The 27,330-nt window shown below is 38.9% G+C and overlaps 2 protein-coding genes across 10 annotated transcripts in view; one reads left to right on the top strand and one right to left on the bottom strand.

Annotated features, from left to right (window-relative positions):
* EZH2 (enhancer of zeste 2 polycomb repressive complex 2 subunit) overlaps nt 1–3,597 on the top strand; it is a 49,590-nt gene extending 45,993 nt beyond the window's left edge. For all 7 annotated transcript variants that reach the window (XM_065052126.1, XM_065052127.1, XM_065052129.1 and 4 more), the window contains 5 exons: nt 649–744; nt 1,341–1,422; nt 2,226–2,306; nt 2,418–2,502; nt 3,258–3,597. In XM_065052126.1, coding sequence (XP_064908198.1) covers nt 649–744; nt 1,341–1,422; nt 2,226–2,306; nt 2,418–2,502; nt 3,258–3,318 — 405 coding nt within the window. In that variant the 3' untranslated portion in view covers nt 3,319–3,597. The remainder of the gene's footprint in view (nt 1–648; nt 745–1,340; nt 1,423–2,225; nt 2,307–2,417; nt 2,503–3,257) is intronic.
* A 2,025-nt stretch (nt 3,598–5,622) lies between these two features.
* CUL1 (cullin 1) overlaps nt 5,623–27,330 on the bottom strand; it is a 54,850-nt gene continuing 33,142 nt past the window's right edge. For all 3 annotated transcript variants that reach the window (XM_065052120.1, XM_065052122.1, XM_065052123.1), the window contains 15 exons: nt 26,533–26,695; nt 24,846–24,976; nt 19,091–19,198; nt 18,895–19,001; nt 17,697–17,745; nt 17,038–17,169; nt 16,384–16,501; nt 14,112–14,188; nt 12,805–12,936; nt 11,017–11,109; nt 9,676–9,723; nt 9,507–9,589; nt 7,984–8,089; nt 7,142–7,255; nt 5,623–6,259 (listed from right to left, as the gene is read on the bottom strand). In XM_065052120.1, coding sequence (XP_064908192.1) covers nt 6,179–6,259; nt 7,142–7,255; nt 7,984–8,089; nt 9,507–9,589; nt 9,676–9,723; nt 11,017–11,109; nt 12,805–12,936; nt 14,112–14,188; nt 16,384–16,501; nt 17,038–17,169; nt 17,697–17,745; nt 18,895–19,001; nt 19,091–19,198; nt 24,846–24,976; nt 26,533–26,695 — 1,542 coding nt within the window. In that variant the 3' untranslated portion in view covers nt 5,623–6,178. The remainder of the gene's footprint in view (nt 6,260–7,141; nt 7,256–7,983; nt 8,090–9,506; nt 9,590–9,675; nt 9,724–11,016; nt 11,110–12,804; nt 12,937–14,111; nt 14,189–16,383; nt 16,502–17,037; nt 17,170–17,696; nt 17,746–18,894; nt 19,002–19,090; nt 19,199–24,845; nt 24,977–26,532; nt 26,696–27,330) is intronic.

Here is a 27,330-nt window from a genome sequence, read left to right as displayed (position 1 = left end):
GTACCAAGTAGTTAGTGTTTTCTGTGTAACACTGTGGTAGAATATCTCCTTTTCCCCATTTAGTCTTTGCTTGTAAATTGAAAATAGGCTGTTGTTTTAAATTGATAGTTTGTCAGTCTTTCCCTAGATCAGCATAAGGAAGTTTGGCCATTTCTTTCTTCAGTTGTTGATTCTAAGACACAAACTTGTATACAGTCTACTGAAGATGTCTCAAAAGCCCATTCAGCTCTGTTAAACAAATACATAGATAAAGAAACCAAGGTTTATTTCTGCTCTGGAACGTCTTCTCACAAATGAGTTTTCTCAAATACTGAGCTAATCAGTACTGGGCTCCTGTCTGCAGACCTTTCTAGTTTGAAGTCCTTAGTGTGCATGTTTTTATGTAACACCCTCATTTCAAAGTTAAACTAGATTTTTTATTGGTTTTCAAGTACTTTGTGTGTTTTTTCTTTCACATGCAACATCTGATTCACAAGCTGTAATTTTGGTGTGCATTTGATAATTAGAGTACATGTTTGTCCTCTCTCCTGGAACCCCAGGGTACATTTCATTAAGTGATAAAATTAAAAACAAAACCAAACCCTAAAACAAAACCCCAACAAATCCAAACCAAACATGTGTAAAACCTCTTTATTTTCTCTCACGCAGCACTTGCTGTTGGCACCTTCAGATGTGGCAGGCTGGGGAATCTTCATCAAAGATCCTGTACAGAAGAACGAATTCATCTCTGAATACTGTGGTGAGGTAAGAATGGGGAACACTGGCTTAATTGGTAAAATTGTGTGTCGGCCAGGGACCAAGAGATTTGTCTCTAACTTGGTATCGTGTTCTTTAGAGGGAGAGATGTGATTGACTAAGTATACAGGTGCTGCTGTCAGAGGCTCGAAGCCCAGGAGCTAGATGGTTGACATGTCACAAAAAATTTGACATAGGTTATTGTGAGAAGTGGCTGGAGTGTCATTTTTATCTTAGATGTAATTTCAATTTAGACGTGCCTGAAATTTTATGCAAAATCATTAGTGTAGTACTAAAACTCAGTTGGTGCTTTCACTAAATTATATGCTATTGTAATAAGAAAATCCTGAATCAAGTATGCAGTCTTGGTTTTGAGATGAGAAGCCAATTCTTTCTTTTGTTCTGTGCTTTTTGCTAAGAGCAAACCATGGTTGAGTGCTGAATACTTGCTGAAAACAGTACTTCATGTTTGGGAGTATTTTCAGTCCCAGAGAACAAAAAACCGCACCTTTCTTTCAGAATGTCTGATGGGCTTTTTGACCTTAAGCTGCTAAGGCTACAGAAGGGGAGAGGATGGTCCCTTTTACAAGTACTATTTCTTTCAGATTATTTCTCAGGATGAGGCAGACAGAAGAGGAAAAGTATACGACAAATACATGTGCAGCTTTCTGTTTAACTTGAATAATGGTATGTATGTACTAATCACAACCCTTGCAGCATAAATAAAATAACCATGTTGTTCAGCTCTGTTCTGTTGCAAGCAGCAGCTAACATTAAGAAATTTTTCCTTCTGTAGATCTTTTCATAGTAGCGTGTGGATTCCTAATATTAAGAGCTAGTGCTTTTTTTTTCCTTAAGGCAAGTCAACTAGATAGTAGTGATGGAGCCTATTACATAAGCTGAATATACAAGATGAGCTGAGTAGAACTTCATAGAGTAAAATTATGTGTAAGCATTAGTAAAGTAGCCTAAATTGAAAAAGCTTGCAAGTATTGTCTGAAATAATTCACGGTGACTTAAATTAGCAGTAAGTTATGATGATAATTTTGTATTAAGGGAATAAAAAGCACAGACAGACATGTGGCTACTGCCACTTGAGAAATATACAGACTGTACTGTGGTGTGTGCAATACTAAAAAATATTTGAAAAGGGGAAAAAAAAGCTGATTTATGTCAATGTTGAATTAACATATTTATGGAGCTTGTCTTTGTGGAATAAAGTTAGAGAAGCTTCAAATGAGAAACTAAGGTAGGGCCACTGTGGCAGGAGATAAATGGAATGAACAGGGTGGGACAACAGGAACAGCTGGAGTCTTGCAGAACAATATAGCTATGGTAGGATGATGCGACAGCTCTTCCACGAGCAGTTGGCTTTTCCAGCTGCTAAAATTCAAGCACAAAAGGTACTGAATAGACACAAAAATGTTTGTAGGTGATCTATCCATCATTTGTGGTGTTTGCTGGTTTTTATTTTTTTCTTCCCTCCCCAGATTTTGTGGTTGATGCAACACGCAAGGGCAACAAAATTAGATTTGCAAACCATTCAGTAAATCCCAACTGCTATGCAAAAGGTAAGTTTTAAATTTACTTGCTTTTAGCAATGTATGAAACGTTATCAGATGCTTACTGTAAGTATCTTAGCAGTATTTGTGTTAATGTGAGCTTAAATTTGTTTTAAACAGTTATGATGGTTAATGGCGATCACAGAATAGGAATATTTGCTAAAAGAGCCATTCAGACTGGTGAAGAACTGTTCTTTGACTACAGGTTGGTAAATGGATTTTTGTCATTTCTTCCTATCATAACTGTAGCTTTCAGCGTATTTTCAGTGCCTGCCCCCTTGCCACCTCAGGTCTCAGCAGCTGTGAAGCAGCCCTCTTGCATTTTTTTTTCTAAGCCACATACTACAGTAAGACTGACATTAGCAGAGCAACTGGTCAAGAGCACAAGTTTGGAACAGCAGCTTGTTGAGAAGTTTAGAGAAAAGTTTATACAGAAAAGTTTAGTGACAAATGGGGACAGACCTGCACAGCCTTTCCTGGTAGACTTGTGTATTGAACTTTATCTGGTAGAGTTCCCTAGGTACTGGTAGGGGTTTTCTCTGCTGTCATTCAGAAATGGGCAAGTAGTATTTCTGTGTCATTACAAAGAAGTGCTTACTAAGATTCTTTTCACACTTTACTGTAAAATCAAGAAGAAAACTAAGTGATGATACTATATAAGTAAGTCTACCTTGAGAAATGTAGTTGTTTTCTGTGTTTCTGTGAGATTTGAGATGAAAAAGTGTGAAATTTTAGCATTTTGTTTCCTCATGGTCAAACTCTTCTAAAAGCAATTTCTTGAGGGAGGGGGTCGGCATTGATCTGCATCTGCAAATTCACACAAGGAATAAAGGCCCTGGGTGGTGAAGAAGCTATAGGAAATCTAAGTATGGGGGTATTCTAGGCTGTGTTGTTATGTCAGAACAAGGAAGCTGAAACATTTAGTGTTACTGGTTTTTTTTCTTTTTTTTTTAATTTTAGATATAGCCAAGCTGATGCCCTTAAGTATGTGGGCATTGAAAGAGAAATGGAAATCCCTTGACACCAGCTACCTCTTCTCTTAAACAGCTGCCTTATCTTCAGGAATTTCTAGTACTGTGGGCGATTTTAGAAAAATAAAAATGATGCAATTTGAAATTCTGTATTTGCAAAGTACTGTAATAGTAATTTATAGTAACAAATTTCAAGAAAAACCCAACTTTTTATTGCCTTCTCACCAGCTGCAAAGTGTTTTATACCTATGAACTTTTGCAATAATGTGGTGTGGTACATTTTTCAACCTTGAATAAAGGATACTTGAACTTCTTCATTTTTACTGGAACTGAGTTGGAATTTTGTGTTATCATCTAGTTGAGGAAGCTGATGGTGGGAACTTCAGCATAGCACCCCAGTAAAATAGTTATGGTCGTGCAGTTTTCACAAACCTTTGGCTGGAACCCACTTTCCCATTCACTCAAGCATTGGTTGCAGTTCAGAAACTTGTACAGTTGTTCCTATAGCTAATCCCAATATCAAGCTACACTTGTCAGTCCTTAGTCCCAACAAGGTGTCTGGCCCTCAGCAGTAGATGCATTTAATGAGAGGGGAAAAGCAACAGTAATTACACATGTTTCTCTTCTGCATCTGGTATTTAATCTGTAAGCAACTATTATTTTTCTTATTGTTACACAGTTACTGTCTCTTACTACAAATGTTTTATATACATGTTTTAATCCAAAATTCTTTAGATTGCAGCTAGTTGTCTGTTTGGGTCTTGTACAGGGCTACCACCTTTATTTCTGATTTGCCAGCTGAGTTTGAACACTGCAGCCTACTACCACATTGAACACCATCCTCCAGCCAAAAGAGCAGGGGGGGGGAGAACAGGCACAGGGACACTATTGCAAAACTGACTGCAAGAAACCTTGTCAACTAATGACAGGGCCTGTTCTACACTGAGGGTGCTCCACCTCACCCTTCCTGTTCATCAGAACACTCAAGTACAGCAGTCACAGCCCTCTCACTGTGGTGGCCAAAGAACTAAGAATTTATACCCCTCATGAGGGGGGAAAAAAACCAACAAACCACCACACCAGACACCAAATCATGTCCAAACAACCCAAAACATCCCTGCTTGGGTAAAGCATGGCTGTGATCTGAAGCTACAGTGACAGCAGTTGGGTTTTAAAAGTAGAGCTCTGCAAGAAACAGCATATGAGATATACAGTGATGGGTTAAAGCTGGGCTTTGAGAGGCAACTCAGAGCAGGTTATTTCTGGCCTTCCACATGTGATAATCATTCACCCTGCTGCTCTGTCACCATACTGCTCTTGCATCCTGGTACAAAAAAATCTACTAGCTCTCACAAAAACAAGCATCTTAAAACAAAAAACAAACACACATGGCACCACAGAAAGCAGCAAGAGCTCCAGTCTCCTAAATTTCAAAAAAACAATTTGAAAATTGAACAGCAAGAAAGATCCTCCTATTACCCATACTGACAGTCTTCAGTGCAATTAGTTATTTTGGAATAGGAATAGCAACCTTTCAAAATCTCAAGTGGGCATGGGACTTTTTTCCCCCCATTTTCCAAACCAGTTTGGATCACATATAATGCCACTTTATAATTACTTTTTCCTTTTTAAAAACCCAGACATTTTGGTTGGTCAGTATTCAGCTGCAACCATTAAAAATTTGTTTCCCTCAGAGAAAAACAGTATCAACACACAGCATGGCTCTCTTTTCTTCATGCCCAACCACTGAACATACCACAAATTCTAAGGGGAAGAAAGGGCTTGGCTTCAGAGAGGTTATTTTCACCATCAAGAACAGGAAATATAAATTAACAAAAACAAGACTGATGGTGAGGATGGTAGCATTTTGCTTTGTAGCATGTGGAAAACATACACATTGCACATGTATATACCGAACCCAACCTTGTGAGACAAATGGGAGTAAGCCTGGCCAATGAACAGATGTGTACATAGATGTGTAGATCACACATTGCACTTCATGGGAACTGATCTTTAGGAACACACTCAATTTTCTGTTCTAGTCAAAGAAATGGGCAGCCTAAACCTTGTTTATTTAGGGTAGCATTAAGGCAAGTATGATGCATTTTATAGCATACTGAACACTATTAAAAATAGCTCCAGTTTCAAGTGGCCAAGTATTGCCACATATATTCTAAATATTTTCTGTTCTGTATATATCTATGAAATCATCACAACTTTCTTCTCAAAACACAGATATTTCCTCTTGAAAAGGAAATAACATGCACTTTGGGTGATGGTTGACAATTTCTTCAGAAAATAAAATGTGCTTTAAATCACTAGAAAACAGGGAAAAGGAGGAAAAGCAAAACCGATTTCTATAGCTTTCATAACCATTATACCTTTTATTTACATTTAGAAAGATAAGTCATGAAACTTAAAACAATAAAACCAAATGCAACTTGTACAGAAATCTTTTAATTTTTTTTATTTATCACACATTAAAAAATGAAACACACTATACAAATGGTTTTTCATAGCAGATTACACATGGGTCCATTCAGACTTGCTCTCAAAGTGCTGCCAACATTTATAAGTGCTGCCTGTGATGGCAGCTGTTTATCATATAGCCAATGTATTGATTTAAATGCAGTAGCATGCAACCCTTTAAGGAGAAGGGTTTGATTCCTTTCTGTTATTAAATTAGGTTAAATGGCATTGGTGTCCATATTTACATACTTGAAATGTATCAATCCTGAGCAGTTCTGATGTAAATCTGAGACTGGCTGATGGGAGTCCTGGTCTCAGTTATTAAAAAGGGAGGTCCAAATGGCAGCAGGGTGGCTGCTATGAAGTTCTGTTGCTTTCATTCGTTCCATCACATACCTATCTGCTGAGTGTCACACAGTCAAGTAATTGCTAATAAAAATGTTAAGCCAAGTAACTGTAGGTGTCCTTCTCGCCATCTACACGTTCCAAGTACTCCTTCTCAATCAGGATGTCGATGCATTTCTGTGGGAGAAACAAGCATAAGCGGTAGGACACTGGCCGAAAACAGCCCTCTCTGTGCTTGCTACAAAGTTTGAACAATTTTGACCACTGAGTTTCATGTCAAGTAGAGGATGGGAGTAGGCAAAGGGCACAAACCATGGCAATCCAATCTCCCATTTCTGACCACATCCAATTAGGAGACTTCGCTAATCAACTAAACTGAATTACGCTTACTTGATGCCATTCCAGGGTAGTGACTGGGAGATCATCAGTAGGCTGAGCAACTTTATAGTAAGACAGCAAATAAAGAGTTAAACCAAGATGCAGAGTGCTTATTGTACTGTTACCAAAAGCAGCAGTTGCAGTAAGGAGCTGTTTCACAGCTTGACTGGCTGCAGCTTTCAGCATCTGTGCTCTCCACTGCCTGTTTTCTGCCCCATCCATCCCCTTTGCTGTGGATGTAACAATCACTGGTGGGGCCTCTAAACAAATGGGTGACAACGAACAAATATAATGACCCTCATTCCCCAGCACTTTTATTCTAGAATACATCAGGAAACTCTTCTCTCGGGCCAGCCCACAAGCATTGGTTCTCTCACAACTGGGAGAGCAGGAACAGGAGGTAAGGCTGGAGCGGAGGCTGCTGTAAGCTGGCAGTGATATGAAAAGATGCAACCAAGCTACTGTTTTACCAGTGCCAACAATACAAGACATGCATGTCACCATAAGAGAACTACAGTATTTCTGGTTAAAATATTTCCTACTTATTTACAACTCCAAAAATCTCTCCTTATGCATCCCATCTCCCTGGTTTCTCTTTTTAATCCAGAAGCATGCATTTTTATCTATTTTATCTCCTCACATCCTGGAATGCGTGTTCAGAGAGATGCAGTTCTTACATACCTTAATTACTGGAACTCGTGGCTTGAACCTCGAGGACAGCTGTGTTAGCACTTCTCCGAGCAGCTGCTGGTGTTTCAAAACCTTCCTCATTTTCATGATTCTCACAATAGCAGCCTGCAAAGTCAGAAACGTGTGCTTAGGAGCAAACTACTTCTCCTTCTGGATAAAGCCATTTTACTTCCCTAGCAGATCGCATCTGCTGGCACAGAAGCATTGTCACAGCAAACCTGAGCAGCAGGTGGGGAGACACACACCTACAAACGTCAACTACTCACGCAGACTTTAAGAACTCAACACAGCATCAGAAGTGGTTTTGACACATGACTTAGGAACTACTCAGCTTACGGTCAGTCACAAGCACAGAACCAACTGGTACCTAGAGCAACCTGAAACTACTTACATAACAAAAAGCCTTATTTATATACTTAACCTTACTGTGATAGTCTTTTAGTAGTATATTTGTATTTCCTTCCCCTGCCCCTTTGCTTCTCAAGTAGATTCCAAATGAACTGGTAGAAAAACACTTAAGTTCATAGTGCCTAGGTATTACTAGTTTTCACCGAGGACAGAGGCCTGGTGGGTGTGTACAGCCTTGGAAACCAAACACTCAGCAACACTACAAAAAATGTGAGGAACACCATCCCATCACACCCTTCTATGTTTTTCATTACAGACTCCAATTGCTTTTAGGAGTATGGTAAATATATTTTTAGCTCCAACACAGTGCACTGCAATGGCATGTTGTCTCCTCATAAAAATTAAGAAAACTCCACAGTAAGCTTCATTAAAGGATGACAAAGTTGTAATTCACAGCAAGGCAGCGTTTTTGTAATACAAGTCACCTGAATCAGCAGTTTCCTATCTTCCTCTATATTTTTGTGTGTAGTTTCTTGCTCCTGCTTCTGTTCAGTCTTCATTGGCACATTGATGTTTACCCTTAACTTTTTACTGTAAAGAAAACCAGGAATAAAACAACTGGCCTGTTTAAAGGACAATCAAACAAACAGAAAACAAAAAAAGAATTGCAAACAAAACCCAACTCCAAAATAAAACCCACACTACCACAATTACTTTACAACAAAACGGGACTTTGGCACTTCTGAAAATTTTAGACAATCTTATTCAAGTTAAAAAAAACAAATAAAACCCAAAACCCCACAACCAACCAACCCCAACCAATTTGTTCATGTATTTCATGACTTACTGAATAAAACCTAGTGATCTGTTGGGTCAAATCAGTGCTGTATAATTACACTATATTTGAAAGATTTCTATGTTTAATAAGAAGCTTCCAGTCAGCAAATGGAACAAAGAAAGTCAGTGGAAACAGAATCACCTTTCTGATGTACAGACTGGATTCTGACCATAATGTGGAAAAATCCATTTGTTCTGTAAAACTGAATCCTGCCTTTCATTTCACAGGCTCCCCACTATCACACGTGGCCACTGTCAAGACAAGCTGACATGTCACGAGTGGGGCAGGAGCTCCAGATGCTTCCCTAGAGGGGATCTGTTATTTATTTAGCATAGTCTTGTGCAGCATAAATTGGAAACTACCGAGCCACACAGTGCAGCAATGTCGAGCTGTTTCCATCACCGCATTAATGTAATTGATCATGAATTCTCAAACCTTTAATTATTGGTCAAGGAGGGAAGGAAGCAGATAAAGCGTGTACTACAAGGAAAGGTTTCAACACGCTGCTTTCACTTGCTGTCTTATTCTCAGGCAGTACTGAACTCTTCACTGAATTTATGTGTGTTTACTTCTATACTCTGGTAAGTGTGATAAACACTCACTGCAGTACTATGAACAGCTTAAAATATACAAACGTTAAAAGCAACACTAGTTAGATAATAAAAACTACTGAAAATCATGTTTATTAAGTTTTCAAATCACTGTACGCTCTGAAGTTCTAAAATGAGCCTGCTGATCTTCTCATGTTATCTCCAGTGGATGAGACTTTGACCTTTGCTGGTCACCACACACTACTGTAACCTTGTAAAATATAATGTACTTGCTGACTGCAAGCAGAGTCATGCACCCTGGTAAAAACCAGCACAATTTCTTACCAGAAATAAATGTTACAAGAATTAGACAAGAAACAAGGAACAAAAAGGAGATATGAAAATATGTTCAGACCTTGACAGACTTTACGATAAAAGTTTAAGTCAGAGAGCTGGCATCTTCCCTCATCCTCCCTACTAGCCAACTCTCTCCTTTAAAGTTGGTATGTTTGCTCTGTATTTGAATTGGCACTTGAACCCTGGAGCTTTCATCCCAGGAGTATTAGGTTTTACCCAAATTTTGAAAGCAGAGAAGGAGCATTATACACAAATGATGTATGCTGCTGTAGTTTTCTCTTACTTTTTATAACCGAGATACAGTTTTATTAAGGTGTCTGGTTTCAACTCCACCTCATCAACATTTGCATTTTCATCTTCCAAAACCTGCAAGAAGTGAATAAAATAAATACATAAATATTCATTAATACATTTTGTTGAATGATGAGCAGGTCATAAAAAAGAATACTTACAAGCAATTTTGATTTTAACAGTATCTGTAGAACTTGTGCCAAGATATCCTACAAAATTACAGAAAATGTTATCAGCACAGAAAGACAGCATCTTTCTCTAACTTAAAATACTTCAACAAGAATACACAGGCTTATACTAAGAACTAGCAAGTGCAAACCACTGCAAAATGAGTGAAAACAAAACATAGTAAAAATACAGTTCACAGAAATAAAATGTAATAAGGCCCTTTCTGGGTGTTAAGCCATATACCCTTTGCAGTCAGCCAAGTAACATCAAATTCTTTACAAAGACTAATTCCAAACAAGAGACCTTTGCAGTTGCTGGTTTTTTTGCAAGCAGATTTTTAATTTTTTTTTCTCTCCCCACTAAACCATAGATACCATGGCAGACATAACCCTCAGAAAGCAAGCACTCTCTGCCTTCTGATTAACATGTTTGTTTTCTTGCTTACACCAAGGATCTGTTCTGGTCACTGTCACTGGCCAGTCACCCAGAAGGCTACACTACAGGCAGTGTTCTGTGCAGGCTTTCAAAGCTGCTATTTTCCCACAGTAGAAGTCTTCTGGGTTCCATGCAGTTAGTTTTCAGCTGTATAAAGAGTTTTATTCTGGTCTGATCATAGATTGGGCCAAACATTTATTTTACATGAATAAATATATATATATGTCTGCAAACAAGCATCTATAATAAGTGGCAACCCCATAAAGCTTCTGAGGTTACTGTAAAACATCATCGGCAGTAACTTTCTAGATATGCATTTCCAAAAGTAAAGGTCTCACTGATCAGGCACTGCCTAACTTTCCAGAAGTCACAGACGACTTGATTCAAACCTACTAGTAAAGGACACAAATGCCAAATAAACTGGGCCATTAAATCTACTTGGAAGAACCTTTTCCACAAGAGAGAGACAACAAAACTGCAAATTTTACTATGTTCATGTATATGAACCCTGAGATGTAAAGAATGGATGCACAGATCAACCAATTAAGGAAAAAAAATGCTGTTTTTCCTAGAATGTTTTTAAATATTAAAATGTAAGTAGCAAAACACTGAAAACTTTACTATCAGAGCTCAGCAGGAAGCAAGGCAATTCACTCTAGTCATGAACAGGAGAATATATACACACCAAAATTCATTAGAAGACTAGGCAGTTTTGACTATTAGGAAGTAAACCAGGAAAGTAACTTGACCAAGAATAGAGCACATCTGCCTAACTTCAGGACAGAAACCAACTCTGGCTTCAAGCATGTCTAATTCCAATTTCTTATGATAGCAGGAAGAACCCTGAAGACCAAAATACTTGGTTCACAAGAGTGTAGTAAAACGTGCAAAGTCACTACCATTTTTATTTGAGTACTGTCTGTCAGCTGCTGCACGGTATAGGCATCTTCCGTGTTGTATTGCAGTAAAATCGCCATCTGGAATGTGGATGCCTAACAGATGCAAAAAAAAGAGAATGAAGGGAAAGGGGAGGGGGAAATCAGAAAATGAGAATGAATAAACACACTTTCTGAATTTGAACAGCCTAAAATTCACCAGTTTAATGCATATACTGGAATATTTGGACGACGGAGAACACCAAACTAGTGCTTATCATTACACAACACAGGAAAATCTGATGTTACTTATACAACCAGAACTCTACCTTCTAGCATTATCTGAACAGACTAAGATTATGATCATTTAATCAGCTGCAGTCACTTCATTGGATCTTCTATTATGATGTCAAAGCCTTATCTTTCTACGTGCTAACATAACTTTTAGTTCCTTTCCTCTGTAACTCAGATGGTTACTCATTTGATCTTCATTAAAACCTACAGACTACTGTAGTCACCCTCACAACCCTCCCAACTCCAGTAGAATAATGAAGCCAGATTTATAAACAAGGCAGCTATCAGTGGCTTATTCAAGTCTATCGCCACAGGGTTAACATATCTTGTTTCTTTTCACTCTTGTGAACTCCTCCCCTCTGTCTACTTTTTGAGGGAAAGCAGACATGAAAGTATAAGCAACATGAGATCTTACACAAAGAGGCTGCAGTTGTCTCACACAACCCAGTTCAACACCTGTTTAAACCACTAGTCCAATATTCTCTTGCCTAATTAATTTTCTTTTAAACATAGATCTTAAGTATCATTAAAGCAAATAAACATACAGTGAAGGTTCAGTTAATCATAACACCAACAGCCATCTGGAGAGGGCTAGCATTTATGTTCACTTCATTAATACAGAGATCTGCAGCCACCAGGTCTTGCACCCGTGCTTTGCTTTATTTCAAGACAGCACCATTATTTGCAGGAGTTAATGAAAGCATGTGAGCATCGTAAGTAGTAGCTAAACACACATATATATGTATGAACATGTGTACACCCCCAAATTAAGGAACTGAATGATTTAAAATACTCGTCATAGATCATTACATCCTGTTAATGAGTATTTTGACATAAAATACAGCTCAGTTCACAGGGAACTGGGCCTGTTCAGCCTGGCAAAGAGGAGGCTGAGGGGAGACCTTATCACTGTCTACAACTATGTGAAAGGAAGTTGTAGCATGGAGGCTGTTGGTCTCTTCTCCCAAGTAGCAAGTGATAGGACAGGAGGAAATGGCCTCCAGTTGCATCACAGGAGGTTCAGATTGGATATCGGGAAAAGTTTCTTCACAGAAAGGGTTGCCAGACATTGGAACAGGCTGCCCAGGGAAGTGGTTGAGTCACCATCCCTGGAAGTGTTTAAAAGACACATAGATAAGGTTCTCAGGGACATGGTTTAGTGTCAGTGTTAGGTGAACGGTTGGAGTCAATGATCTTGAAGGTCTCTTCCAACCAAAATGATTCTATGATTACCTATTAAAATTATTTTGGATGCAGGAACAGTTATTCACATGAACTCCACTACTTCATCATCTACACAGTTCACCATTTTAAACACGTTTACCTGCACAGTGGTCCTTTAAAGTAAGGAAAAGCAATTATCTCCAAATGATGAGAAAAGACGCTGAGCAGCTCATTCAGATCGCATAAGAGCAGTAGAACAGAGTGTGAACACATGTCCTTTAAATGATCAGCTGCATCCAGTTCTCTGAATGCAACCATTGCCAAGTGCTTCTGTTGGCATGGTGTTATCCTTACCTGTAACGTATATCTATTTTTGAAACAGTTGGTAACCAGTTCCCCTTTGGACAGCTGATACAACCATGTTAATTTTCTTCCACTATGACGACTGGCATAAAATGCAGTAAATCTCTGATAGCTCCTTTCTAACTGTAAAAACAAACAAACAACAACAATAAATAAGTATTAAAAAAAAGTATCTTTTTTACCTTCATTTACCCTCACTAGATCACACTCTGGAACCAGCAAAGGAGGAACAAATCAGATCACTCTCAAGTGCCATGTTGTCTGATTAAGACAAACAGAAATCCAGAGCATTCAAATTCTTCAGACTTGGTTGAAAATTTCCCCTTGTTATGAGTTTCTCCTTTAAGTGTCATCAACAACACAAACCCAAACAAGCATTTAAGTTCCATTCTTCCATTTATTATAGACAAAGCTAAGCTAGAAAGGCAATCTCTTTTATTCACCTTCATCCTCCAAGTAACAGCAGTGACTTATTTCTTATGTTAAGTATTTGTGTCTTGTCTATTCTAGTTAAGGACTCAACAGAAAACTAATTATTATAATATGTAAACCTTTTACTGTACAGAACCAAAGCAATGGCAAGAATAAGTTTCTTAAATAAAAGTATACAAAGAAAAATATGCCAAAGATTTGTTTCAGTTACTGTTGAATGTTTTTAAGTAAGAGTCATTAACCAGGGTCTTTCCACAGGAGAAAACATTTATATATGTCACACAATTATTTCCTACTACCTTGCTCACTTATCTTGTTCCAAATATCCTCCAGCCAAATAAAGATAAATTAAAAGCTCAGAGACCTGGGTCATCTTAGCATGGAGAGAAGACTGAGACGGGATCTTATCAATGCCTATAAAATGTCTTAAGGGTGGGTGTAAAGAGGATGGGACCAGACTCTTTCCAGTGGAGCCAAATGACAGAATGAGGGGCAACAGCACAGGCTGAAGCATGGGAGGTTCCATCTGAGTATGAAGAGAAACAACTTCTCTCTGAGGGTGCCAGAGCACTGGAACAGGCTGCCCAGAGAAGCTGTAGAGTCTTCTTCTCTGGAGACATTCAAGATCAGCTTGGACACATTCCTGTGCAATCAGTCTACTCTAGGTGAACTTCCTTTAGCAGATGGGTTGGACTAGATGACCTCCAGAGGTCCAATCCAACCCCAACCATTCTGTGATTCTGTGAAATAGGCAACCACCACAGAGACACCTGTCCTCTCTGACACACAGCAAAACCAGGAAACATCAGCCATGTAAAACAAATTTCTCACATGAGCATTCCACACTCCAAGTGCAAGAACCTCACCTCAGAGGGCAGAGCAAATGTGCAGGACTGCTGGAACGGCCATGATCCAGAACTCAGCACCTGGATGCTGAAATCCACTGGAAGAGAGGTAAAGAGGCTGAGCTGCATTATTCCCCTTGTTCCCACTGCCTCTTCAAACACACAGTCCCAGTTCTAACACAAACAAGACATAGTTCTGCCTTGCTCAGACTAACATGGTAAAAAATCATTAAGCAACATATTTCTTTTTATTCCGACCATAAACCAAAGGAATTCACATAAGATGTCACTGCAGTTGGACAGGTCTAGTCACTCTATTTTCTCTCATTTGTAGAAGTTATTACCCCAATTCTATCCCTACAACAGATCTGATGCAAGTGGAAAAATAGTAAGCATTCACTTTTATGCACAACTAAAACTCATCACTTCACAGTACAAAACTGCAAGAATAAACATTTCACATTTATACTTGCAAGGCATTTTGGGCAAGTCAGTGAGAACACACAAACTAAGTAAAACTTAAGCTTGCCAATACACAGCTCCAAATGTAATCCAACAAATCATTATCAGTTCTTTAAAGAATTTGTTTCAATGTGCTTCAATGAAAATAATATTTCTTTATAAAAAAAGTTAAAGGGCTGTCTAACAGCCTAAACCAGAACATTCTTTCTTCCTTAATACTTTAACATAAGTATGAACTTAGGCCAACTTGTGCTCAAAATCAAAACTACTTAAAAAAAACCAGACAGGATTCAACTTAAACTAATTACATATTAGGTTGGTGCAAAAGGAATTACAGTTTTTGCATTGCTGAAATTTGCCATTTGATATTGGAATACATTTGTAAATAAATGTGGTTATGTTATACATCATTTTCTCACTTTCGTTTGTTTTGTTACTGACTTACTACTTGCTGTTTATTTTAGACTATGGAAACGCTGTTAGACAAAAAGCAAATTCGAGCTATTTTCTTATTTGAGTTCAAGCAGAGGGGACAACTTGCAACATTAGCGACATATTTGGCCCAAGAACTGCCAATGAACATACAGTGCAGTGGTGGTTCAAGAAGTTTTCCAAAGGAGATGAGAGCCTTGAAGTTAAGAAGCATAGTGGCCAGCCATTGGAAATTGACAACAATCAATTCAGAATAATCAAAGCTGATCCTCTTACAACCACATGAGAAGTTGCTGAAGAACTCAATATTGACCATGCTATGGTTGTTCGGCATTTGAAGCCAATTGGAAAGGTGAAAAAGTGCGATGGGTGAATGGGTGAATGTAAATGTGAATGGGTGCCTCAGGAGACGAACGAAAATAATTTAAAAAAATGTCATTTTAAAGCATCATCTTCACTTATTCCACGCAAGAAAGATGAATTGTTTCTTGATCGGATTGTGACGTGCAACAAAAAGTGGATTTCATATGGCAACCAGCAATGACCAGCTCAGTGGCTGAACCAAGAACAACCTCCAAGGTATTTCCCAAAGCCAAACTTGCACAAAAAAAGGTCATGGTCACTGTCTGATGCTGTGCTGCCAGTCTGATCCACTGCGGCTTTCTGAATTCCAGCAAAACCATTACATCTGAGAAGTCTGCTCAGCACATCAATGAGATGCAATGAAAACTGCAGCACCTGCAACCAGCACTGGTCAACAAAAAGGGCCCAATTCCTCTCCACAACAAACGCCTGACCACACGTTGCACAACCCACTCTTCAAAAGTTGAACAAATTGGGCTACGAAGTTTTGCGTCACCCATCACATTCACCTGACCTCTCGCCAACCAACTACCACTTCTTCAAGCATCTTGACAACTTCTTGCAGACAAAATGCTTCCACAACCCACAGGATGAAGAAAATGCTTTTCAAGAGTTCGCTGAATCCTGAGGCACAGATTTTTATGTTACAGGAATAAACAAATTTGCTTCTCGTTGGCAAAAGTGTGTTGACTGTAATGGTTCCTATTTTGATTAATAAAGATGTGTTTGAGCCTAGTTATAATGATTTAAAATTCAAGGTCCAAAACTGCAATTACTTTCGCACCAACCTAATACCTAAACATGAGCTGCAAAATTAGGAAGAGACTACCCATAACAGAAGATAAAGTGCTATTAGAAGACAAAGCACAGACCTATAAGACTAGTTTAAAAATCCTAATTATCTTGGTCAAAATAATATTAACTCTAATTTCTAGGGGTATGATGTCTACATCAAATATTTCCCTCGTATTTAGCTGTTTGGAAGTAAGAGGAAGCTAAACTACTGAACAGTAACTTAGGTAAATGTATTACTTACAATCTAACGGTTCTGAATTGGTCAGGTGCTTTTTAAATTGCTCATTCAAGTCCTTGCTTACACCAATATCTTGGAACATCCGCTGCAGCTTGGAGGTATACTCAAAACCACAAGCTTGCTGTATTTTAAAAGCACAGATATGTCAGCAGACACATTTTTGACATGTGAGAATAAGAAGAACAAAGTATCTGACCCTGTTTTCTTAAACAAAGATGTACAAAGGTTCAGTATTTTCCTTAATCAAAGTACTGATCCCAGCTAGACATGACCTCTAACTATCAAAAAAAAAAAAGAAGAAAATTTTGTTCAAAAATAAAACAGACAATGAAACAGATTACTAAAAGTGTATATGATCATATTTTGCTTGACCTTGAATGAACAAGCATTAAAGAAATTAAGCAATAGTAATTCCCCTGGATAATTGTATCTATGTCATTCATATGGATAAGAATAATCAAGCTTAACTCCATCAGAGAGACACACACTGTAAGTTCCCAGGAAGTTGAAGAAAAACAAAAACAAAAAATGGAGATCTCTATTGTGTATTTTTCTATTGTACACAAAATAATGACATGAAAGGACATACATAAACGCTTTCTAGCAGCCTGAAGACCTGCAATATGGTAGAACATAGGACAGTAATGGAATACTCACTTTTAGTTTAGAGATCATGCTTGCCTCGGCATCATCACTAGCACTGTTCTGATGTACAAGTCTTTTTGCCAGCATTTTAGCATAGAATTTTTGAAACACATCTTTATCCTCAATGTACTTGAAAACAACCATCTGGAAAAGCCAAGAAAATTTGCAAGAAAAAAAATATTTAAGCATTTGTCTTGATAAAGCTGTAGCAGCAGCTACTTCATTTGCACTTAAACTCTTCAGGGCAGGGATTATTTTTTGGGGGCAGTGAGAGTGGTGGCGTTTGTTTTAAACGTGGCTACTATTTTAAACACATTGACTGTACATTCCACATGTACAGCCTTATATACAAATAAATACATATCACATATAGGCAATTATAAAAAATATATTGTAGAAATTATATATATTATAGGCATATATAAAAATGAAGTAAAAGCATAAGTTCCATCTGGCCACTTTAAATCTGCTGTAAACTGTTTTTTTAATTAAAAAAACACAACCAATAAGCTACACAGAGATAAAGGTTATTACTGAAAAGCTGAATTATCAAGTAACGAAATCAAACATTCAAAATAAAATGTCTTCTCTCATCTGACTCGTGTGACAATTGCATATTACTAACTTGTCAAAGCTTACACATACAAGAACAGTATTTATAGATATCTTACCACTTGATTGAGTGTATCTTCCAATTCTGCTTCTTCTGGATTCTTTGAGCTGTAATTAAACAAGTGCATTTTTAATGAGGCCCAAACTGCCAAATTTAAACAACATACGGATGTATATGGGAATTCCATAAATAAAGGAACACAGAGTAGTTTTGGAATCAAAGACTCTTTAAAGAGGAAACAGTGTAGTTGAAATGAACACTTCACTACTCCACATGTCAGCAATTCTGAAGTAAGGGATTTTTAAGCAACAGGTTGAAATCCTGGACCATGAACTGCTTGAGACTTCCTGATATCAGGACTTATGGGCTCAAACACGGATTCTCTCTCCCTGCCTTTTTTCTGCTGCTAAATGCTATCTTCGTTTCTTATTTTAGATTCTTTTAAATTCTTTTTTACAGTGAAAAAAAAACAGCTCAGAGAGCTGGGTCTGCCTGGATGAGTGCTCAGGCTCACATCATGCTTGTCCATCAGGCATACCCCCAAATCTGCCCCACAGAAAGTTAGTATTTATACAGGGGAAAATAAACCCTTTGCTGAAGGTAGGAGGGTAGGGGAAGGGAAAAGTGAGCAAGTTCTTCTGGTTTTGCATTATTTGGTGGTGGGTTTTTTTCCTTCCCCAAAAAAGCTAGAAAAGTTGCCAGTGACAAATCTGACACCAATCCAGTATGAAAGAAACTGATACCAACTCAGTGTATGAGCTGCTGAATCATCTGAAGCAAAATACCTTAATTAAATTACAAACAACAAGAGGTTAGAAAGCAGTTTTTATCCTCCTCAGTCTCTACCCAGATGGAAGATGACATAGAGAAAGTAACAGGAGGAGAACAAGAATTTTAATGGAAAAAGGGAATGTACATCTACTCTTTGCAATATGTAACACAACTCAAATTTGGGGGGAAAAAAAAGCACATAAAAAACCTTCTGTTTTACTAAAAAAATAGAATTTAGTTTCCTATAAAGAAATAAAGGTCTTAGATCTTTTATTATTTCCCCTCTCCTCTTTAAAAAAGAAAAGTGAACTCCATAGAATCTTTAGGAACAGTCCTATTGAAATTTTTGTATTCAGAATTTGGTATAATTAATTCCTCTTGAAACATTAAGTTCCGTTTCTGAAGACACAATATAAAACTTCAGATACTAAAACCTTTTAAAACAAAACCCAACTTGAAATAATAATTTGTCTTTGAAGACGTACCTTTTCTTTAGTAAAGAGTCACAGTATCGCGCCAGTAGCTCTGGGGATTTACTGGATGATTGAGCCATTTTTGTCACTGCATTGTTATTTATAAATCGACCACAAGCCTATAAATCACAAAATACAGTGAAACTCTGTGAGACAAAACAATGAAAAAAAAAAAAAAGGTACACCCTATGCCATTACATATACTTACTTTGTCTAGTGCAGCCACAAAGCCAGCATCGTTGTTGAATGCAGACATGACTAAAGCGTTATACTTCTTATGGACATCCAACACTGTCTGTACATACATTTTTGGATCCTGAAATAAAGAGATACTGTTTTTTGCAACCCATTGACTTTCTGCTTTCTACTTACTCTAAAGTAGAGATACACACTAGCCCAAGCAAATAATTACAGAGACACTATATAAATATTAGAAATATTTTTAAGGTCAAATACTATCCAGACTACTTTAGGTCCTAGGTCTGGGACTGACATACATTAGTACAAGCTTTGATTTACAGCAACCAGAGTGCAGCATGTACCACATTATAAGAAAATAAGATAAAACCACTTTCTCAACCATTGCAAACATTTCCAAGAAGGACCTTTTCAAAGACATAAGCTTAGGTTGTATCAGGCCTGAGAGAGCTGGACAATCATAAAATGCTATTTGCTATAGAAGAAACTGTTAAAATAAATCTTTGTAGTAAGAATGTAACAAGTGTATCCCCAGTAAGTACAATTTAGTAAGGAGACCTTAGTCATTGATGACAGTTCTTAAACTGTCTGCTCAAATCCCAGTGGCAGCCAAAGGCCAAAAAAGATCAAGTTTATGGCACTCACATATTGAGTTCTATGTGCCATTGATCTCCGCATCTCAATAAAGATGGAGTGTAGTCAGAGTAGGAACAGCGAGGGGCCACTAAAACACCAGGCAGTCTGGGCAGCTACTATGCGACAGACCAAAAAGGCTGTAAGTCTTCTATTTGGAGATGGTAAGTTTGAAAGAACGTATGACTAAGGTTTACAAAATCATGAGGATAACTGAAAAGGTGAACAACCACTAAAAGCCACATTTTATAACCATGGGACTCTTAATGAAAGTGATAGGAAACAAGTTTAAGACAGAAAAAGAACATCTTTACATATAAGGCAGTAGACTTCTGGAACTTGCTGCCACAGGAGGTTGTTGGAAGCAGATAATATCAGCAGGTTCAAGAATGGATTTAGACAAACTCATGGACATCAGGCCCGTAAGTAAAAACTAAAAGGACTGGGCATAGATGTGCTCCTATAATATTACTATTGTAAGAATTCTGGATGCTGGCAACAAATGGCAAAAGATGGGCAGGGTTGTATCAGGATCCTGGAGACAGACAGAGATGATGTGGACCACCATGCTGTGCTTGAGATAAAGAACTGAGATTACTGAGAACCTCCCAGACAAGGAATTCAAGTGGACTGGAGAACATTCAGAAAGGCATCTACTAATTACAAGGACTCCAAAAAAAGATAACCAAAGGTACTGAAAGCAGTAATCTTCTGACTGAAGAGCAGCCTTATTAATATAGTTAACGGAGCTTAGAGCACAACTCGTTCTGCAGTAAAAATCTAAAATAGGTCAGATGAGTCAAGCTGGTATGACTATTTCTCTCCACTGGCTACAGAGAAACTGAGAAGTGTTTGCCCCGCTGACTATCTGTTCAGACATAGTACAGAAAAAAAGAAGTTAGGCAGAATCGGTCCTATCTGTGACAGAGGGCTAACAAAGCAATGATGAATAGTGACAGAGGGGAGTGAAGGATATTGGAGAAAAGAGGCCAGGTAGTTTCCAAGGAAGACAGACAGAGATATTGTTATGAAAATGAGGAACAAACATATGGAAAAAGAAACAAAAGATGAAGAAATGAGAAAAAGTGTCGTGATCAGGAAGATCATTTTATAGATGGCTGGAAGCCAAAAGAACTAATACATAGAGATTTCAGGCTTCCCCTCTCAAAGATGAATTAATTCCTGAAGAAAGAGCTTTTGTTTTTCTGGGAAATTCTTCAAGGCCTGAGTACAAAGAAACTCAAGAGTGATAACCACTAGGGGGTTCTGTCAACCATGGAGCACAACTGATTTCAGAATTTAAGGTGATGTCTACAAATTAAGCTGAAGATTCCTGAAGTTACTTCATGACTCATAAAAGATGAACACTGCTAAACAGCTATGCACTTGAAACTATAGAAGTGAACAGACACTACATGTAGTCATTACAGATTACTGCTTTAATGAAGCTATTTCAAGAATATCTAAGGCAAATAACTGGTTAAAATGAACTGTCAAAAATCAAAGTGGAACCTCATTTTGAATAAAATTTACCAGAATCTATATTCTATCTTACAGTATCACAGTATGTTTGGGATTGGAAGGGACCTCAAAAGATCACGCACAGGAACATGTCCAGGTGGGTTTTGAATGTCTCCACAACCTCCCTGGGCAGCCTGTTCCAGTGCTCTGTCACCCTCACTGAAGTTTTTTCTCAAATTTAAGCGGAACCTCTTGTGTTCCAGCTTGATCCCATTACCCCTTGTCCTATCATCGTTTGCCACCGAGAAGAGCCTGGCTCCATCCTCATGGCACTCACCCTTTATACATTTATAAGCATTAATAAGGTCACCCTCAGTCTCCTCTTCTCCGAACTAAGGAGACCCACCTCCCTCAGCCTTTCCTCATAAAGGAGATGCTCCACTCCCTTAATCATCTTTGTTGCCCTACGCTGGACTCTTTCAAGCAGTTCCCTGTCCTTCTTGAACTGAGGGGCACAGAACTGGACACAATATTCCAGAGGGGGTCTCACCAGGGCGGAGTAGATGGGAAGAAGAACCTCTCTCGATCTACTAACCACCCCCCTTCTAATACACCCCAGGATGCCATTGGCCTTCCTGGCCACAAGGGCACAGTGCTGGCTCATGGTCATCCTGTTGTCCACCAGGACCCCCAGGTCCCTTTCCTCTACACTGCTCTCTAATATATAATTTCCCAACCTATACTGGAACCTGGGGTTGTTCCTGCCCAGATGCAGAACTCTACACTTTCCCTTGTTAAATTTCATCAGGTTATTCCCCGCCCAACTCTCCAGCCTGTCCAGGTCCCGCTGGATGGCAGCACAGCCTTCTGGCGTGTCAGCCACCCCTCCCAGCTTAGTGTCATCAGCAAACTTGCTGATAGTACACTCTATTCCCTCGTCTAAATCATAGATGAATATATTTAATAATATTGGCCCCAGTACTGACCCCTGAGGCACTCCACTAGATACTGGCCTCCAACTAGACTCTGCACCATTGACTACCACTCTCTGGCTTCTCTCTTTAAGCCAGGTTGCAACCCACCTCACTATATTGTCTATACCACACCTCTTCAACTTAGCTGTGAGGATGCTGTGGGAGACTGTGTCAAAGGCTTTACTGAAGTCAAGGTAGACCACATCCACCACTCTGCCATCATCCATCCACCTCGTTACATTCTCATAAAAGACTATGAGATTGGTCAAGCATGACCTACCCTTGGTAAAGCCATGCTGACTGCCCCTAATAACCCTCTTATCCTTGATATGCCTTGAAATGGCACCAAGGATAAGCTGTTCCATTACTTTCCCAGGGACAGAGGTGAGGCTGACCGGTCTATAATTACCCGGGTCCTCCTTCTTGCCCTTTTTGAAGACCGGAGTGACATTTGCTTTCCTCCAGTCCTCGGGCACCTCTCCCGTTTCCCAAGACTTGGCAAAGATGATGGAGAGCGGTCCAGCAATGACTTCAGCCAGCTCCCTCAGCACCCATGGATGCATCCCATCTGGACCCATGGATTTATGGATGTCCAGACTATTTAACTGCTCCCTAACCCAGTCCTCATTGACTAAAGCAAACTCCTCCATTGACCCAGCTTCATCCGGGGTCTCAGGGGTACAGGGCTCTCCAGGACAGCCTCCAGCAGAGCAGACAGAGACAAAGAAGGCATTCAGTAATTCTGCCTTCTCTGTATCTTCTGCCACCAAGGCACCCACCCCATCCATCAGTGGGCCTGCATTGCCTCTGGTATTAGTTTTATCTGCTATGTATTTGAAAAAGTTCTTTTTGCTGTCCTTGACCCCTCTCGCCAGCTGTAATTCTAAGGAGGCCTTGGCTATCCTAGCTGCCTTCCTACATCCTCTAACAGCAGCCTTATATTCCTCCCAAGTGGCCAGCCCCTGCTTCCATGACCTGTAAACTCTCCTCTTCTGCTTGAGCATACCCAACAGATCCCTATTCAACCATACAGGCCTCCTGGCTCCCTTCCTTGACTTCCTTCGTGTGGGGATGCTCTGATCCTGAGCGTGGAAGAAGCAATCTCTGAATGCAATCCAGCTATCTTGGGCCCCTTTTCCTTCAAGCAGCCTTGCCCATGGGATTTCCCCCAGCAATTGCTTGAAAAGGCCAAAGTTAGCCCTGCTAAAGTCCAGGGTTGCAATTCTACTTGCTATTCTGTTCCTGCCACCCAAGATTCTGAACTCCACCATCTCGTGGTCACTGCAACCCAGGCAGCCCTCAACCTTTACTGCTTCGACCAGACCCTCCTTGTTAGTGAGGATGAGATCCAGCAGTGCACCTCTCCTAGTCGGCTCCTCCACCATCTGCATGAGGAAGTTATCATCAATGCACTGGAGGAACCTCCTGGACCATGGCTGGCTGGCTGAATGGTCCTTCCAGCAAACATCAGGGAAGTTAAAATCACCCACAACAACCAGGGCCTGTGACTGTGAGGCCACTCTCAACTGCCCATAGAAGGCCTCATCAACTCCCTCAGCCTGATCTGGTGGCCTGTAACAGACGCCCACAACAGTGTCACTCCTGCCAGCCTGCCCCTTAATTCTGACCCATACACTCTCAACTTGCTCCTCATCCACTCCTGGGCAGAATTAAGCACATTGTAGTTGCTCTCTCACATAGAGAGCAACTCCACCACCACACCTGGCTGGCCTGTCTTTCCTGAAAAGGACATAGCCATCCATGGCCACATTCCAGTCATGTGAACTGTCCCACCATGTTTCTGTAATTGGCACGAGATCATAATCTCCTGACCAAACACAGGATTCTAACTCCTCCTGCTTATTCCCCATGCTGTGTGCATTGGTGTACAGGCATTTCAGGGAGCGAGCAGAGCACACCAATTTCACCCTAGGGGCATAGGGTGAAATTTAATTTGTTTTGTGTATGTTTTATTCTATTTTTCTCCACCTAGCGAAGGTCATTTTGTCTAAAGACAAAAAGGTTAGCGAAGGGTTTAAACAACTTCACGTTGCTGAGATTCAACCCTAATTGATGCAAATTAAGTCTGAAATTACAATTATGGGATAAAAATCAAGAAAGCCAATTATATAGCTGAACAACCACAGTGTTGCAGACACCTGACTTGCTCCTTATATTATGACCTCCTCAAGCATTTCAGTTGTCTCTTCCTCTTATGTTTCTTGTGCTTTTCCTAACAGAATAAAACTATTCACCAAAAAACTGAAACACAGACTTTCTCCACACAGTCCCATCCAAGTCAGAAGTCTATAAGAAGATGAAATAAGACACAGCCCACTGGAGATAATAATTCTTGAAACAGTGGACTTCCAGGTGTATTTGTAAGTGTAGGATGTTGTATTTGCACAGCCAGACTTCCAAGCAGCATGCCATCCTGACAGAGAACAAAAACTCAGAAGGAAAAGAAGTCCAGAACAAACAAACCACCCCCCCCAAAAGCTCAGAAAGTAGCACCACAGTGATATGACCCCTGTTTTAAGCCTAATATCAACATTTAAGAATTGCATAGTCGTCACAGATTAAATCGGTCAGAGGGAAAACACAAGCAAACTGGAAATTTTATCAGGAAGTATTCACCCTCCTCTAATATAAAACAGGCAGCAACCAAACACAGACTTATGTTGATGTAATACTCACATTTAGAGCAGCTTCTCCACATTTCTCAATTGCAGCCAGACCCTGGTTATGAATGTGGGTTTCCAAAAGTTTTTTCAGCTCTCCAAGGCCATCCTGGATTCGAGATACAAGGTTATACATGCGTCCCAAGTCTGAAAAGAGAAAAAAAATAAAAAGGAAAGCCAACATCTCCCATTAGCATTAGCTATGACTCCAATTTCTCATTTACAAGTTGCCAATAGGAGTTAAACAGCCACCATCAACAAAAACATATGTGAAAATGCTCCTGTAAAAAGAAAGAAATAAAAAAACACAGCAGAAAAATTATACAGTATAGCAATCTTAGCACTATTCTGGAAAGCTAAGACTAGTCAAAGAGAAAACAATGTATTAAAGAACTGTTTTACTTTCACAATGTTACATAAATTTCAAGAAGATGAAAAAGACTTATATTTCAGAAATGTTCTTGTTTGTGCTATCACTGTTTCTATTGTCAGAAGATCTTTACAAAGTCATTTTATTAGTCATCACCAAACTACACAAAAATCTTTTCCAATTACAGAATACATAAATTTATTTACGAATATAGAAGACACCTCACTCTTAAATAGTAGTACAAGATAAAAATCTTCTATTTAAATTTGAAACAGGTAGCTTCTAACCCACTAATAATGCTGAATTGCCCTTTTCTATTTTGAAGCATCTCTTACTTACCAAAATGATTATAGTAATTATTCATAGTTGCTCTTTTAAGGTTGATACATAAAGAGACAGAGTCATAGTTGCAATTCACAACTCTCAAATAGTGTCATCAGTGTCAACTTAATCATAGCATCTCTTCAATTCCGTCTCTTTCTCAAAAGCAGTGTTTCAGCTGTAGAGCCTTACTTTGACTTCCTATATAGATCAAATTAATTCCCCAACTGGAAAAGTCAGAAGCATCATTCATCCTTATCATCTTCAATGCACAGGAATTATTTGGCCCTAGTTTTTTCTGTTATTAACTCCTGAAGAAACTCATAGGAACCAATACAATCGACAGTTCCTTAAAGATCTCAACTCTTTGATAACCTCTACTTATTTTAGAGGAACCACTGAAGAAGTCTTTATTCTGTATGTTCTCTGTGGAAGTATAAACTTAATCCATTACTGGCACTTAAGACTCATTTTCACAGCCAAAATTATCTCATCAGTTAATAATTTCCACCCTTTCCCTGTGTCCTATATGTCCTATCCTTTACCTATTTTACATACTGTATTTTAGATGTTCCTTATCTGCTTCTATTCCTCTTTTAACATTTCCTATACATACTTTTAAACAACTTGGATTTTAAAATTCTCATTGCTGACTGAAAGATCCATGGATTAAACTGAAGCAGCTGCTAAGACTACAGGTCTGTTTTTCATCTCACATCTCTTACACAAGCTTCAGCTCCTGCTGGAGGGATGGCTCAAATGCTCTTGAAGGTCTTCCAGACATGTTAAAAGATCAAAGTTAGTGCTGTTTTGCCTTAATATTTAAGATTGGAATAGGCTTCTGGAGGCAATATCAGCAGCCATCCCAATTTAATCAAAAACTTCTTGGCAATCAATTTAGTACCTTCTCTCAATCTAGTTCCTGAACATTGAGCTATCACCAGAATTTACATTATTCACAAATCATCAGGGAGGATTTCTAAGTCTAAAACTAACAGCTGAATCTCTTTACCTTCATTTTTGTCAGCATCCAACAAATTCTGAAACTCTGTATGAAATATCTCCAGGTGTTTTTCAATAAGTACTTGCTCACATTTTCGTGCTAACTCATCTTGTGTGCTCTCATGGAGATACACCTGAACTCTACGCTGCTCCTCAAGAAGGCGCGCTTCAGCCTACAGAGAGATAAACATGAAACCTGTTCAGAAGGCAGAACAGAAATCCAACAGCACAAAACAGATGACTATTTAGTAATCTAGAAAACAACAACAACAAACTTCTCACTATTGCAATATTATGGTCCACCAATAACTTAAGCAGTTATTTTTCTAGGAATCATAATGTGACTCTCCCCTCCATACACACATGCAAATGATGTTTATGTTGATGACAGTATTATGTACTCTTTAAATGGGGAGGAGAATCACAGCAAGATCGTTTTCCCATTGCTTCTGAATAAGAAGTTTACAGATGGAAATCTGTTGTCAGAAAAGAAAGCTGCTGACAAGAGATGCTGGCAGCTTTAGCATCAGCAAGCTCTCCAGCTATAGAAGCAGTTCTGTTTAAGAAAAACACTAATATATTTCATGCCTCCACAAAACTAAAACATAGAAATCATCAGTTTACCAATATGCCCATGACAATTTTATTTTAATGTTTTAATCTACATTCTTACACAGAAAAGCTTCCCAGTAATCCACAATCATTTACATTATACTAGTATTTAATTTGGCATATGAAATGCTACATATACATATCTTCACAGCAAACCAAATTTCTGAATGTCACTCGAGGAACAGTACTCATGCCA

Source organism: Columba livia, chromosome 2 (genome assembly GCF_036013475.1).
Source record: "Columba livia isolate bColLiv1 breed racing homer chromosome 2, bColLiv1.pat.W.v2, whole genome shotgun sequence".
NCBI classification, from domain to species: domain Eukaryota; kingdom Metazoa; phylum Chordata; class Aves; order Columbiformes; family Columbidae; genus Columba; species Columba livia.
Note: the sequence above shows the minus strand (reverse complement) of the source record. Positions and strands in the feature narration are given on the sequence as shown.